This window comes from Corapipo altera, unplaced genomic scaffold, assembly GCF_003945725.1.
Source record: "Corapipo altera isolate COAL_440 unplaced genomic scaffold, ASM394572v1 56, whole genome shotgun sequence".
Taxonomy (NCBI): Eukaryota; Metazoa; Chordata; class Aves; order Passeriformes; family Pipridae; genus Corapipo; species Corapipo altera.
In genome coordinates, this window is record NW_020884896.1 from 4,045,747 (window position 1) to 4,061,613 (window position 15,867).

Genomic DNA, 15,867 nt, shown 5'->3' on the forward strand with positions numbered 1-15,867 from the left:
TTATGACAGGTAAGGAAGAACATTACAATAAAACTGCTGAAGACCTCAGAGGTTAGATAGAAGTTACTCACATTCGTCTTTAAAGCTTCTTGAACAATGCTATTTTTTTTAAACTCCCTTTGAAATGGAGTTTCATGTGTCACAGCTCTCATTATGATTTATCAGCCATTAACCTCCTTACTTTTAAGTTACCTGCCATAGGTAATTCATTTATCACTTAATTAAGCTAACACAATTTATTCCCTGTAGGCATAGAAACTAGGAAGCCTGAGAAACAGTTGGATGCATGCTGAGCAGACTGGTGCTGTCTTCTCTCAACTCTGTAAGATGTTTTTCATTTTATGGCAAATATGATGTTATTCATAGTTACTGAAGTTTTTTATTTAAAAAAACTATATTCTTTTAATTTTAAGCCTAAGAGACGGTGCCTACTGGTAACGTCTGTCACTCTGAGTAATGCATTCACACCCTTCTGTATTGAGGAATACTCATTACACATTTTGGAGCTAAAAAACTGAATTGCTACACTTTCACTTAAGAACACTATGGGCCAATACACCAGAATAGCATCCCAGTTCTTTTACCATGACATGAATCAATGACATCCAGACTCTTCTTTGAAGTATTAATCTACATAGATTTTGTTTCTTTCCCCCCCCCCCCCCATAAGGAACATATAAGATGAAATGCAAATGTAAAAAGCTGGCCAAACTATTCTGAACTTACCCCACTTTATAATATCTTCTTAAGATAACATTCAAAACACTACTTTTCACAGAACAGCTGCAGGTGACAGAAACAGCCAATGAATATGTGGCTCTCATGTATATATCAAGAATGTAAAGAAAAGGATTTTTCTTTTTTTGAGGGGGTAGAGGTTGTGGGCTGGTTTCAGTTTGGTGGGTTTCTGTTCAGTTTGATTGTTTCATAGGGAAGTGTTTTCTGCAGGGGTAAACCTTGCTCCTTCTCTACTCAAGCACAGAAGTCATATTCCAGCTAAGAGAAAGGAGGAGAGGTTTGGTTGGGTTTTTGGTTGTTCTGTGTTTGGGGTTTTTTTTGGTGTTTTTTGGTTTTTTAAACTTGGAGAAAGGGCTCCAATGTTCAAGAATCCTGTAGTATATATATACACTGAGAAATTTATACAAAATCTGTAACAAGGCTATATAAGAATACTTAAGTCACAATCAATGAATGTCCCAGAAGATATTATTCTCAGCTTCAAAAGCATGTTCTCTATTATTCCTCTAAGGTTTTTGGAAATGCTGTAACTAAGGAGAGTGATGTGTGAGTGACAACCATTTTGTCACAATCCTGAAGGCTCTGTTGACTAAATCTCCACAGCCCAAGATGATAACTCTACAACCATCCAATTCACAGTGAAAACTGAACTAGTCTTGAGATTTTATCTGGAGATTAGGAAATCATATATTCTACCATACTTTTAAGTCAATTGACTTCAAAAATAGGGGCATTTATGAATGTTCTCATACGCTGATGAAATGGCTCTACTTCAGTTCATGGAAATGGTAAAAAATTATTTTCATTATTCCAGGGATTATAAGGTCTCCAGATTCAGTGTAGCAATGATCTTTTAGTGACCTGAATAACCATGTAAAACAGGTATTAAATTAACAAAAGAGAAATCTTCTGATATCAAGTAAGCGTAAGGAATAATTCTGCTGCTGGTCTCCATGTTGCCTTTAAGAGTTCAGTTTTACATTTCAACATTTCAATCATTCTAATGAGTAAATGACAGAAATAAGTGCAGAGGGCCAGAGAAAATTAAGTAAGACCAGTATGATGGTGAGTCCACCAAAGAAATGAGTTTGAATGGGCAGCACTAGAAATAGATAATGATACCTGGACTAAAGAAGACAACTTCATCCACAGCTGAAGGAGGTATCAGTACTAATCAGAAGAGTTTATGTGAAAGAAGCTGGAGACAAACAACTGATCCAAAACATTTGCGCATCTTTAGCATTAAGAAGCCTAGAATTTTATGACACCACACAAGTCTAACAGGAGAAAACCATCTGTTCTCTTTTCCACAGTTTTTTCTCATGATGGAGATCATCTGCACATTTATCAAACACAGCCCCTCAGGCTTCTAAAAGAGTGAACTTCATCTACTACAAGAATCAACTGTTTTAAGACAGAACACAAAGTCCTCTGTTCACTCCCAATCTTTTCCTCACAAAACCAAAATTCTTAAATAAGATGCTTTTGTACATCAGGGAATAATCTTCATTAATCTTGGGGAAAATATGTATCTTAGCTTTAATAATGCCTTTTTATAGGAATCTTATGGCCAAGTAAGGAAGAAACCTAAAATTCTCTATATTTTCATTGACCAGACTACCTGTACAATCATTTCTCTTTTGAGGACATTTTTGTGCCTAGAGGACAAACTATTTCCAACAAAAATATAAGCCAGTCTGAAAAGTTGTTTCAGATTTAGAGGAAAACTGTAAAAATACTGGCAATATGCTCAAAAAAGCCTCCTAGAAAAGAACGTTACTACAACTTCAGAACTAAGCAACCAGCTCTAAGTGTTTGAGGCAACCAAATCATAAACTTTAAGATATTCTAGGCATTAAAAGAAAGCAAACAAACAAAAAAGACTGCTGAAAAGAAAACACCCATTGGCCCCATTCTTCCATTTGTTAACTTCGTATAAAGCAACTAAAGGCTATTACTTGCCCAGTACTAAATTCCTGAAAGAAACCTCAATTGGGACGATGATATAAAAGCAAGAGCAGGAGGATTCCATTCCTCTTCTATAGCACAGTAGAGGCAGAGGTAACCAAATGAAAGTAATTTATTTTTGTCACTGAGAGAAAAAGACAGTTTTAAATAACACTCAGAAGATAGAATGGTTTAGACTACAGGAGGAGATAAGTTACCATTTGCTGATGACAAGCCTTGCTGCTGTTAGATAGAATTAGCATCAAGGGGAGGCTACATTAAACTAAGGGAAACAGAACTCAAGAAAAAAGGCACTAGGTGTTTCAAAAGACTTGCTTCCCTCATGAGATAAACACAAACCCAAAAACCCCTCTAGGAGAACATACAAAAAGTTTCCTTTTTTCATCCTGCACCGAGAGCTAAAGAAAGAATAGAACAATAGAAATAATCTCACAGCATTCAAAGCTACTGCTTTAAAAGACCAGGAAAGTCACAAAGAGAAAACTTCCTTTATACCTTCTGCTGTTTTGATTTGAGAGAAAGATGAAGGCTTTCGCATTTAGTGAAGGACCAACAGCTGAGACACGAGCATAGATTAGTAATGATCAGCTATTGAGAAATACTGCAGCATCAAACTGTCAGCTCAGTTTTCTTCAGTAGAATCGACATACATACATATCTATATATACCTACTCTGTAGAAGAGTATGTTTCATTTGGCACTTCAACCCAAGCATTTATATGCATTTGTATGTATATGGTATATATCAATCAAACTTTCTTGTCACGTTTCTTAGGAATAAGCAATATGAATCTTAATTTTTTAGTTTTCAAAAGCAATGTACCACATTTTAGCTTGCCTTTTCCATTTGTGTTAGTTATACCACTTTGTGTAGATTTGTTTCTTTTTAAGGTTGCTGAAACACTTGGACATTTTTTACATAATATAAATCAACTACAACCCACTGAGAACTGTAAGTTGACAGCCACGACATTTGAAATAAGACAGGCAGCATTCAGCCTTTTCTGAGTCTGATTCTTTCCCAGGTGAGAGATTAGCATACCCTATTCCTGCCCTGATAGGTAAGAGCAAGAACAAATTCTAGATGAGAAAACATTCTTCCCTTCTCTAAGCAATATTTCATCCTTCTCTTCAAGGTAGTATTTAACTGTTTCAGTTCTTTAATTTTTGAAAGCTTTTAATGCTGCTGCACACTGAGGCTTCTCAACTACTGTATTTTATCACCTCTAAATAATAAGTCATTAACAGAAGCATTAGCTAGCCTTCTTCAGATTAAAAAAAAAAAAATCAAAACCCCAACCAACACTAGGCAGACAAGACTGAAAATTCACTGATTTCTGTTACAGAGGTTCACTAGAAAAAGCCAAACTGAATAGCCACATTATTAAAAGATTATAAATGCAACTTCACACACAGCAGACACTGGTCCTTCATCTCACTGAAAGCTCATATCTTAGAAATGTGGGGTTCCACATCAATGAACCTCTGTGTCAGACTCAATGGTAGTTTTGTGATGCAGACAAATAGCTATTTGAAACTAGTTTGAGATAGCCAATGTTTTTAACCTGAGGCAATCTTGTATTGTAGTGATAGAAGTAAGGCTATTAATGAACTCACCAATATTTAACTATTCCTGTTGAGCCTCCTGTTGGTCAAATTTCACAAGTCTAGCACTGTATTGCCCTGGGCAACAAAATTAAATACGAACCATTTTCATCAGAAAAAATGCTAAAGCTCTTCCTATCTAGAGGAAACAATCAGGGCAAATTTTAAAAGGAGCCTCAAACATGTATTTCTGCACCTCAGTCTCAGTGTTTTTCTACAACAGAAAAATTCACATTCTTTGCTGCTCTCTACAGTAGTATATGAGTAAAACATTACAAAATTACAGGCTAGTCTTTATACTCCATATGTTTGTAACTGACTTCTAGCTCAAGATTCAATGAGAACAAAAGCATGGTCAATACTTGCTATAGCAAATTCAGACACAACCTCCAATTTAGAGGAAAAGCAGAAAGTGAAATCTTTCCATCGGTGCAGGCAAGTGACAGCTTCAGTGATCTGAAAACTTTTACTGAGTCCAGTCACATCACATACCTGCATCTGCATGAAGAATAAATGTGCAAATGATAATAAGTGTACTGTACAGAAATTCACCCTTTCTTTGGAGTTACAGTATGGTTTACAACTCTAAAGTTTACATCCTGTTCCCTCTGTTTGAAGCACCAATTCTTAATAGTGCAGTTACTAGGACAAAAGTAGCATCCTAGTCTGTAAGGAGACAGCAAAGTTGGAGGAAAAAAATTAACATGAACAGATACCCAGGAGATTCTCTGTTTTATTTCAATGCTGTCCTAGAGACCAACAGTACCTGCTTGACTGCCTTTCCACACTCACACTGTGACAATGCTTAAACCTGGAAGAGGAGGACATAACAGAACTGCCCTATTCAATGCCACTCCAACCACTCAGCAACACAGTGATTTCAAGGTCCCTCGAGACTCTCAGAAACTACAATCCTTCCTCCAACCCCACAGGCTGGAACTGCAGCAGCACTAAAGTCACCAGCTGGAAAGTCAGCCACACTTCACTGTTGGCACCCAAAGCCCCTTTCACACCTAATTCCTTCTTAACCATGTTTCTCTCTAAAAAGTCTATTCTACATCTGACACTGAAGCTGACAGCTCCCTGAAGGGCTAGTTTTCACCTTTCTGTTCTCAACAGTAACTGAAGTTGCTATTGTTATTTCCACTTTACAAATGGAGAGCAAGGTGCAAGTCTAAAACAAACCACATGAAATCAATTACTTTTCAGTTCTCTGTATTGTCATTTGGACAAAGCTTTAGACCTCTTGCTATTAGAAATTCCAACTAGAAACTGAAATTTTTAATAGTGTTGTTTCAGACACCAGGATAGTAATGCATTTCAATTTGTTTCCTGTGTCTGTTACCCTTGTGTGCTTGTGAGTGCCAGCTAAGTTTAGTAACTAATTAGGCTGGAGTCACAATTCCATTAGAGGTCTGGATCAGTAATTCACCAAGCAGGAAACAAAACATCTCTTGTTGAAATAACTGTAGCTTTAATTGACAGATTTTTTTAAAAAAGAGTTTAAAGAGGAAGAAGTCATCCAGTAGCCATACAAACCTCATTATGCTTCCACATTAGAAGCCACAAAATAGGTCACACTCAAATCGAGCGAAACCTCTGGCTGACACAACTATTTTAAACCAGCTGAACTTTGACATTGGAATAACAGCTATCAAAGATCATCCTGAACATAATCAGTAATTCCAAAACTAAGTTCTTCTCTTTATATTGACATTGGACAGTTTCAATACAAACACTGCTTTCCATTGTTCTAAACAAAGCACAATAAGCAGCTGCAAAAACACTCCTTCGACAAAGAACAACCGAGTCACGTCACTACCAAGGAAGGAGCAAGCAGTAACACACAAGACTTGATGCCCCCGTAAAAAGGGCAGCTTACTGGAATAGTACAAAGAATCTTGTAATACTGAGAAAGCACAAGGGTCCAGGGTCTCCTCAGAGAGATGTATAGAAAGCAATGTTATTCGGCTATTGCACAGTAGGAGGTTACAATGAGGTGAGGGTATAGACAAAAGTTATCAATACCTTTGAAAAGAGAACTTGAAGTATTAACACCAAGAAGGAAACAGGCAGCTTGGAAAGATTACAACCCTTGTAACAAGTATATAAGGATTAAACCACTGTAGGTCTTGGAAACTGCAAAAGCAAAAACAAGCAGAGATCAGCTTGGAATCTTTAGCAGAATCTGGTCTGGTACTACAGAAGTTAAAAATGCAACTAAACTCTAAAAATGGTAAGAGGTAAAACAAAAAGTTCCACAAATACTCTGAATCCCACTGCTGTCTGACAAAATGCACACAAATCCCAGAGCAAAACAACCACATCTCTGCCTCAATGCAGGGGAAAGCCTTCACTTTTCAGTCTTGTACATTGCTTTAAGATGGTCAGTGAAAAACAGCTGAGGCAACAGGACACTCACAGCACTGCTCTCTCTGCATTGCAAGGCTTCCCACCTCGCTAGATCAAGAAACAGTAGCAATGTACAGAAATCAGAGTACCTTACCCCACTTCACAACACACAATGCAAACCATGTTGCCTTCCTTCCACACAAATGTGGGACTTAATGTATCTTCACTGATCTTTGCAGAAAGAGTAAAAGGGTCAACGTTCAGAGCCACTCCTGACTCAAACAGCTTTCACTGACTAATCATTTGTGCTGTGCTTGGTATTGGGATTCACTGGCACTTAACAGGCTGGTAAGTAGTACTGAAAGAGTCAAATAATAAATCTGTGCACAGATAAGTTTTCTCCAAGAGGGATACAATGGCCTTGTATATCATACAGAACTAAAATTTCAGGTCACTTAGTTTTCCCACAGCCTTCCCAAATTCCTATTTCTACCTGTGCCATCTCCTTGGTCTTCGAACCTCTTTCAGTGTATCTATTTGCTATATGCATACCAGTTCAGCAACTCCTAAGGGAGGAAAAAGGATTGGGGGAAATAAAAGTTTGCCAAAGGAGCAAATAGTTCCACAAATCTTTTAAGTGTTTCTGTGTCAAGTCTTGGAAGCTTGATAAGGGATGGAGAACATATTTATGCAGAATCTTAAGTCCAGCTTCAGAAGCACAACAAAAAGAAAAATAGTTATCTTTGGGTCTTGTTTTCCTTAACTGCATCTGAATATAAAGGCTACTACAGTTATCAAGTTTACATGCAATGCAGGCCACCTCCAAAAGATCCCCAACTTGTACTGGCTCCCTGTCCCCAAAAACAGATTCCCCACAAACCAGCACGAGGGTGACAGGGAGACTAAGCACAAAATCACTGGAGCTCTGCTGACCTATATAGACACAGTAACAAAGCATAGCAACGGAGAAATGTTGCATTTCTAGCCTTCAAAGACTGCAGTACTTCATATTCTATTATACTACCCTTCCTGCCTTATCATTCTCATTTTATATGCAGTACTTCACACTTCCAAGGTCCACTTATCCTCCTCCTCCCCTCTGTCCACTCCCAAGAAAATACAGAGAACTATAAATATGACTATGAAGGATATAACTATGAAAAGCAAAAGGTATTTGTATTGCACTATAAAGAACCAGATTTTTTTTACATACCTTGAATTGAACGTGTTACGAATTAAAGCATTTGAATTATCTAAGAATACATGCCAGAAAAAACAGCTTATTAAGAAAAAGGATATTAAGCAAGCAAGTGCTCCTGCAGCATGCAATGAGATGGTTGACTTGGGAGGCTAATGAATTAGTATAAACAATTTAAATCTAATTTAATTTAACAATGTAGAGCATTTGTGCATTACAAAGCAACAGATAGTAATTTGTTTCTTCATTAAATCAAAGATAAAATTGCTGATTACCCTTCCCTGAACTATTTTATTGAAGAGGATGGCAAACAAATTTTATATTTAGTCATAAAAGTTCATGACTAGTCCCCAAACAAGCAAATGTAACCAGTGAAGGATACCAGTGAACATAATATAGACCAGCTGTGGTTTAGGGCAACACATTATTCAGTCAAAACAGATTCTCACATTTTAGCAGTTAGTGAGCAAATGTTTATACAGAAAATATAGCATTTTATTTTTTATTTCCACAAAACATATCTAAACAGCACTATTTACTATTCACCAACTTTAAAAGTTTTAAAATTATATGTTAAGAATGCTAAGCATTTGGTACTGCCAGAAGTACTAAAATTATTAACTCCCTCTCTATTTCACAGATAAATTTATAAACTTGCCTCAAAAGTGTTACCGGTGATATCAAATTCTGGTGGAACAAAGGCACCCTCTGGATCATCTTTGGAAGCAAAAGAAAACATGTCAGATTAGAAAGTAGAAGTCTTATTTGTTTAAAAAAAACCCAAACCCAAACCAATTTGATGATACAAATTTAATTATACACTCACATCGGATACAAAAGAAACAGTGTATAGCAGTATTTTGGTTCACTCATATTTGATATACAAAGAACTTGTTATCTATGTTTCTACTACTGCAAGTAAAATAAATTGCTGTTTTCAAACTTTCTGCAAGAAGATACCATAATTTTCCTACTAAGAAACAAAACAGATTAAACACCCACAAAGAAATACACTTAACATGTCTAGCCACTTCTTGCCTTCAGACATTTATGTCTGGACCAAGTTATCACCTTAGCTGGTGTGGCTCAGAAGTCTGATTTGATTAATGGAACACTTCCATTCACTATTTTCCACTGCAGACCTGGATGATAAGGGTTCAAGCAGCAAAACCAATCTGAACAGCTAATTGCCCCTTCATCTACGGGCCAGCTTGGAACTCTGACCTTTCTGCTTAGTTCGTTTTACTTACGATAAAAAAGTTGAGGCAGCAAATTCCATATGCACATGTAGCTTAGCAGAGAACTGAGCTAGTGCAGCAGACAACTCTGAGCGAAGATGTTCCTTTCTTCCTCCTACCCCTTAAGAGAGACTGATGTTGCTGCTGCATCCAAGCAGGTATGTAGTATCACACTGTACTGATGTCACCAGTATGTACCGATGAACCCGGTAAAGAACACCACGGAATTAAACAAGTGCACGACTAAAAACCTACTCTTCACATACTTATTTGACTCACCTAATCCATCCTTTTGAGAAGCTCAGTGGATGACTGACATCATTTGCAAGCAAAAATTATGTTTCCCTTCTCAGCAAGGAGAAAAAAATAGTATGCTCAGAGGCATAGCATACTCATCACAGCTTTAGGTTTATTAGAAATTTTGTGCCTGTATTTTAGAAGTGAAATGCAAAGCTCTTACTGTGAAGACACTAAACTCAGATGGAAGAGACTATTAGAGAGGACTTTTTTTTTTTACATATTCATATATTGCAGCTACATGGCACAGTTGACTATCCAGATGCTACTGACTGATTTACAGCTCCTTATGATGTCCCAATCCTATTTTCCCACTGAAAAGGAGGGGTGTCTAACTAATTTTGTATTCCTTACCCACCCCCACATTTTTTCCTGATATTTCAGGAGGAGGGGGTGGGCAAAAGGGGAAGGGAACTAACAGACAGATGTTTTGTCTCCTCCTCTTCCCCACCTGCAGACTTCTGCACCTTTTCATCACCATGCTACCTTCTCCCTTTCTTTCCATAAAACACTTTAAAGGCTGTACAAGCATACAACTGTTATCGCTGGTACAGCTCACTGTATTCTTCTAATATAATGTTTACAATGGAAATTTGTTTGATCTCAAGAGACAAGAAGATATCAGACCTCCTGGCAGAACATCCTATCGAATGTTTGTCACTTTAGCACCACAGAACCTGCAGGAAGCAGAACTTGCTGCTAAAGCAGAGATGACAGGCTGTTCACTTTCCCTTACTGGCAAGCAAATCCAGAGGTTATAATTTCCTTCTGGAAGAATAAATCCATAGGCAACAACTACAAGGAAGTAAAAAGGACAACCTCCCCAAGTGCCTATCTAACAAACTATATTTTAACCAAATAGTAACAAGATCTGAGGGAAACAGAAAGAGCCAAAGACACAGTGGAATGTGTGAGAGAGTAACAGAATATAAACATAACTTTTTGCATTCCTAGGGAAAATACAACGTTTTTAAAGAGAACTAATGAAAAGTCTCTTCCTTAGAGATGAACATGACTTCAGGGAACTAAATCTTTGTGCATTTGCTTTGCATAGGAATTTGTTATCCCATATTTTAAGCACTTGAATACCGCAAATTCCTGGATCAATTGTTTGCCAGCTATTCAACTAGACTAAAACATTTAAAAAGAAATTGATTTTTTTCTTTCCCAGCTGCAAGCAAAGATCTTAGATGAGGGGCATTTTTCATCCACTAGATTTATTCTCTTCAACAAGTCTTTCATATACCCTTGGCTTGTACAAAGCCAGCTTCTTTTTCTTTTTTTAATTTCCAAGTACGACAAGCTCCTTAAAAAAAAGAAAATTGATTCCACATTACCCTATTAATATGAAACTAAAAGTTGACTCACATATATTTGAAAAATTTAACAAAAAAGAAACATCACAGCAATTATGAAGATACATTTTCATCTTTAACAATTGCATTTTATTAAGTTATATGCTTATTTGAAATACCATCTTTAATTCTAAAGAAGGCAACAAATCTTCATTTGTTGTCATGTTACCTCATTTTTATCTAATATTTTTTAAAATACTGTGATGTAGATTTTGACTAAAATAATAAACACTTATTCTGACATGGATTTAAAAATAAATTGGGTTAAAGAAAACACAATAAAAACTTGAATAGTGTGTATATAGACTAAAATGGTTCTCCTAGTTATGAGTTGACAATTTCAGAAGTACGATCAAATAAGAGCTGTTTGGGTTTTTTCTGTTGTTTTGTAAAATCATCAATGGGCTCAAGATCTACCATCTTGAGATGGATCATGTGAGAAAGGAACAGCAACAATTACATGCTTTTTTGTCTATGCTAAAACCAAAAGTTTTTTAAAGTTAAGCATCCCTCTGTTTACCTGCTACAATACCTGAAGATCTCACATGCTACTCCATCCTTCTTTCTAATATTAAAATTAATTTCTCAGTCAGTTCCCACATTTGCCAAGACTAAAAATCATGACTTAAAAAAAATAACCATCCTTTATTCAAGGGAAAGCTCTAAAAAATAAAAAAAAAATAAAAGGCCCTTACTGAAGAGAGAGCTCTCCTTTTTAACAGCAAATGTGCACTAGAATTGCCCCATTCTTTATGCTCACAATCACCAAGATAAACTGAGTATCAGATTTCTCTAGAAATAGAACATATCTATAAAATTAGAAGATCTGGAAGAGAGTAAGGATGTGTTTTACACAGGTAAAGACTTGAGCACACAGATACACAAATACATAATCTACAGTGTTTGGACATAAATAAGATATCACCTAGATAAGTCTTAAAATAACTAAGAATAATTTTCTAAGCAAACTCATAACAGCCTTTGTTCATCAAAACTGAACAAAGTGTGGACCTATACACACCCACTCCAAATAAGATTTTATCTTTAATTGTCTTCAAAATAGAATGCAATATGTTACTGTAGTTTCTCACTATAACTTTCCATAGTTCTAAAACAAATAGCCTGGAAACACAAATACTTACCACTGAGCTGTTCCATGAAGCATACATTGCCATTGGTGTTAAAAGCCAAAGTGTCAGGAGTGATGCAGAGTGTCTGGAAGATTGCAGAATGGGCAATGCTCTTCAGAGAATGGCAACACTCCAGGCAAATTGCCCAAATATCTTGCTCAGTAAGACAGCTATCCCGCAGTGACAAAATATCAGCAAGGGACACATTCTCCTGCCAAGACACGAATTAATAAATTACCCTGGATTTCATGACACTACTTTGTATATCATAGATTATATTTGACATGTAACGTTTCCAGCAAGTTCTCAGACTTTCTAGGACACTGATTAACACCCCAAAAAATACCAAGTGCATCTTTGCTCATAACACAGAGTGTTTTAAGAAGCACAGTTAACTTGAACAAAGACATCACAGTATGCTAATATGAAGTTATTTACTATGGGAGATCTGAAAGTTACATAAACATTACATCACAGTTAGTGAAACAGACCACTTGGAGGTAAAAGGGGAGAGACTATGTTAAAACATTTGGTTTCATCTATGCCTCTCTCAAGCTCTCCCAGGTGCCTTTACATAAACTACTTAAAACTTCTCTTCACAGCACTTCTCCCTATCACCTCTGATCTGGGAAAAAGTACCCTCTAATTAGTCTGTCTTAAGAATGATACAGTTATGAAGTTTAGTAGTGTAGACCATTTAATAAACATTCGAAAGCCAAACATGCCATAGGAAAACTGTTCTTATACTTTGACTTAAAATCACTTTGGTTGTCCTAGGCCTCCATCAGCAAACACAACCATTTGTGAGGAGCTGCACTACAAACCACTGGGCTTGGAAACTGCCCAAGCTGACAGGTAGGGTGAGGAGAGGCTCGGAGAGAAAAGACAAACTGCTTCTTCAATGGCCAACAAAGAAAAAGTAAAAGAAAAAAGTTCATCAAAGCAATGAGTCAGTAATTATTTTTACCTCTCGCAGAATCATCTAGCTAGGTGACATAATGGCATTTGCCACAACAGCAAAATAAAGGGATGCTTCACTAATCAAGATGCAAAATTATGAGAATTTCATCTGTGCATACGGACCAAAGAGGCTCAATTTACAGTTTGTGTGAAAAAAATAAAAACTGCAATCTTTTAAGACAGACTCAATATCAATTCCAGTTACAGTAAGGACATAATAGAATTTCTTTTGAGTCAAACGTCAAGGCTGAACTTCAGTGCAGATAATTATCAGCAGTGATAACTACAGTACAAACCTCCAAAAACATATTTGTCTTGTGGTTATTTGGGAAGTATATGAAAGCTGATGATCTCATGTCAGAAGAAGCTTATCTTCATTACAAGATATGAGAAAGTTATGCAGTACAGAAAAAGGAAAAAAAGAAGAAAAAAGGAAAAAGAATAAAAGGCATATGAATGTTCAGTGGCTCCCATCAGCAATGGATGGCTAGATGAAGATAAAACAATAAAAAAAGATAAAACAAAAGACAACCATTAGCAAGTGCTCCAGGACAATAAGTTATTTACTTCACAGAAAGTTTGTATTTCCCAAACGATCACACTATCTTGACCTTACTTATTCAAGCTGCTGTTGCAGCAAAGCAAGGCCTTTGCAGAGAACAAAGCACTGAAAACATGAGACAGGCAGTTGACTAGTTCACATCCACAAAGCAACACAAAAACAAAGTTCTGCTGTCGGACAAAAACATCCTTTTAAGACTGTAACACAGGAGGTTTTGGTAATCTGAATCTTCTGGCAAGCTACTACTTCAATACTTTGGACCACTGAAAGTTGGTTCACTGGAATGTGGTACATATCAGAGATGCTGATGCCTCTTTTGCCTCTTTCAGCAGAAGACACTTGTATAAAATGAGTCTAGTTTTACTACTGTTTAAAAACTACGAAAAGTGAACAGGTCAGACAAACTTATTGCTTAATTATTCACTTTAGTTCTCATTTTTCCCTTATAGTTTCTTCAGCAAGTATAAAATAGTTTAGTAGCATATACCTAAGCAGAGATATTAAGAGAGAGCAGGTGGAGAAAACAAATTAATTGGCCACAGACAACTTCTCAAAAAAATTTAAATTAAATATTAAGGAGTGTGAAACAAAGAAAAGTTCTAGTAGAGAAAGGAATTTGAAACAAATCTTCATCCTCAGTAACTCCTACTGTTCAGCTCAGGTAGATTCTGCTTCACATATTGGCAAAAAAACATATGCATCAGACACCAATCTCATTCCTTATACTAGGTATGATGATGAGAAATGCACTAAATGACTAAGCAGCTGGGAGTTCAGTACAACAGCATTGACAGCTTTCCGGTACCTAGGTCTTTTTGCCATGATAATTCACACAAACTTCGAATCCATCTATTCCAGAATCACAGAAAATGTGGCAAACACCATTCATTAAATTCATCGCATTTGAAGAAAAACACTGGGTTGCCTGAGTAAGCTCTCTGAGTACTCTTCAAAGCAGCCCTTTTTTATCAACTTCTCTAATCACAAGGTTGTCATTCTCTCAACAAAAATACTGAAGCTATTTATGTTTCCGGAATAACTAAATAGATGGGACTGGTGGAAATCCACAATGAAAGCATATATTGACCAGTTATGGAAAATGGGCCCAGGTCTTTCTCATACATAAGAGCTGACCCTGAGCTTTCTCTCCCATTCTGAAGAAATACTCTAAATACTTAAGCTAGTGTGTAAAAACGAGGCCACTACCACCTTCTTTCTATGTCTTGTATGAGCCAGTCTGAGAGGGCCTACTGCACTGAACACTACAGATGACAGAAGAGCCAAACTGCTGAGCCATTCGGTGACTTAGGAAAACTGAAAAGGACTTTTCATTTTCAAACTCACTTTGAAACCCTGATTCAGCTTAGATTCTTCACATAGCAAAAAAAGAAAGTTTGCAAGATCTGGTGTGGGAAATGAGCGGCTCACATATGGCTCACCAAACATTTACTTAAAAAAAAAAAAAAGGAAGAAAACTACAAACATTTTGCCCAAATATTCCCAAGGGAGTAAGAAACACACATCATGTGGAAAGATACAAAGATGAGCAAGAGCAATAAAAAGCAAGTGCAAACCCAATAATAAATCCAGACAAACGTGATGACAAGCACTGGGTTTAGCTACAGGTTACTGGGCACAACAACTGAACAGACTTAACAGTTTGGCGGGTTTTGGCTTTTCTTCTTTTATTTCTAAGTGTCAAAGGCCTTTTTGCACAGGGCAGCAATATACGGCTGTACAAAACACTGGTTGGCAGCTTCTGGAAACAGCTGAGCCCATGTAAATTTCCCTTCACCGAGTGCGACAAGGACACGTACTCGTCAACTGCAGCATTAACCCACGGCTATGACAGCAGTGACGAGACACCCCGCACTCGAGGACCGTGACTTTGCTGTTGTATGGGGAAGGTGCACGGGGATGGGCCAAGCCCAACTTACTCGCTGGGACCGGCGGGCAGGGGAGGCGAGGAGCCAGCGGGGCGCACACGGGCAGCTCACGGCGCGGCCGCCGCGGCCCGGCCGCTCCCCCGGCCCGGTCCGGCCGCACCTTCAGGCCGCTTCACCACAGGTGAGCGCAAGGGTGGCGGCTCCGTCCCCGCACCTGCCTTACTCACCTCATCCTCCAGCAGCGTCGGCAGAGGCTCGAAATCGTAGCAGTTCACCTCCTCCTCCTCCTCCTCCTCATAAAACACGTCCTCTGCGGCATCAAGAGCCTCCATCCCGCCGGGCGAGGGAGCAGAGGCTTCACCTCCGCAGCCTCCCTATGCGCCCGGAGCACGGCCCTCGGCCCCCGCCGCGGCTCATTCCCCTCACCCGCCCGCGGGCTGCCCCCGGCCGCGACCCCCGCGGCGCCGCCCGCCCGCTTTAACCCCTTCCCGGGCCGGGCCCGACCGCGGGGCGCCCCCGCCCCTCCCGCGCCGCCGCTCAAGCCGCGGGCCGGGGCAGCGCTGCCATGGCAACGGCCG

At 38.2% G+C, this 15,867-nt stretch overlaps 1 protein-coding gene across 8 annotated transcripts in view; it reads right to left on the minus strand.

Annotated features, from left to right (window-relative positions):
- KNDC1 (kinase non-catalytic C-lobe domain containing 1) overlaps nucleotides 1-15,709 on the minus strand; it is a 59,943-nt gene extending 44,234 nt beyond the window's left edge. For 6 of the 8 annotated variants that reach the window (XR_003528446.1, XR_003528445.1, XM_027647976.1 and 3 more), the window contains exons 1-3: nucleotides 15,517-15,709; nucleotides 11,894-12,092; nucleotides 8,520-8,578 (exon numbers count right to left, since the gene is read on the minus strand). Coding sequence is in view for 5 of the 8 variants with exons in the window: in XM_027647976.1 (XP_027503777.1) it covers nucleotides 8,520-8,578; nucleotides 11,894-12,092; nucleotides 15,517-15,621 (363 nt within the window). In the remaining 3 variants the exon portion in view is untranslated. Of the gene's footprint in view, nucleotides 1-6,817; nucleotides 6,866-8,519; nucleotides 8,579-9,111; nucleotides 9,442-11,893; nucleotides 12,093-15,516 lie in introns of those variants that run through there. The other 2 variants (XM_027647977.1, XM_027647978.1) reach the window with 2 other exon arrangements.
- Between the last annotated feature and the right edge of the window lie 158 nt (nucleotides 15,710-15,867).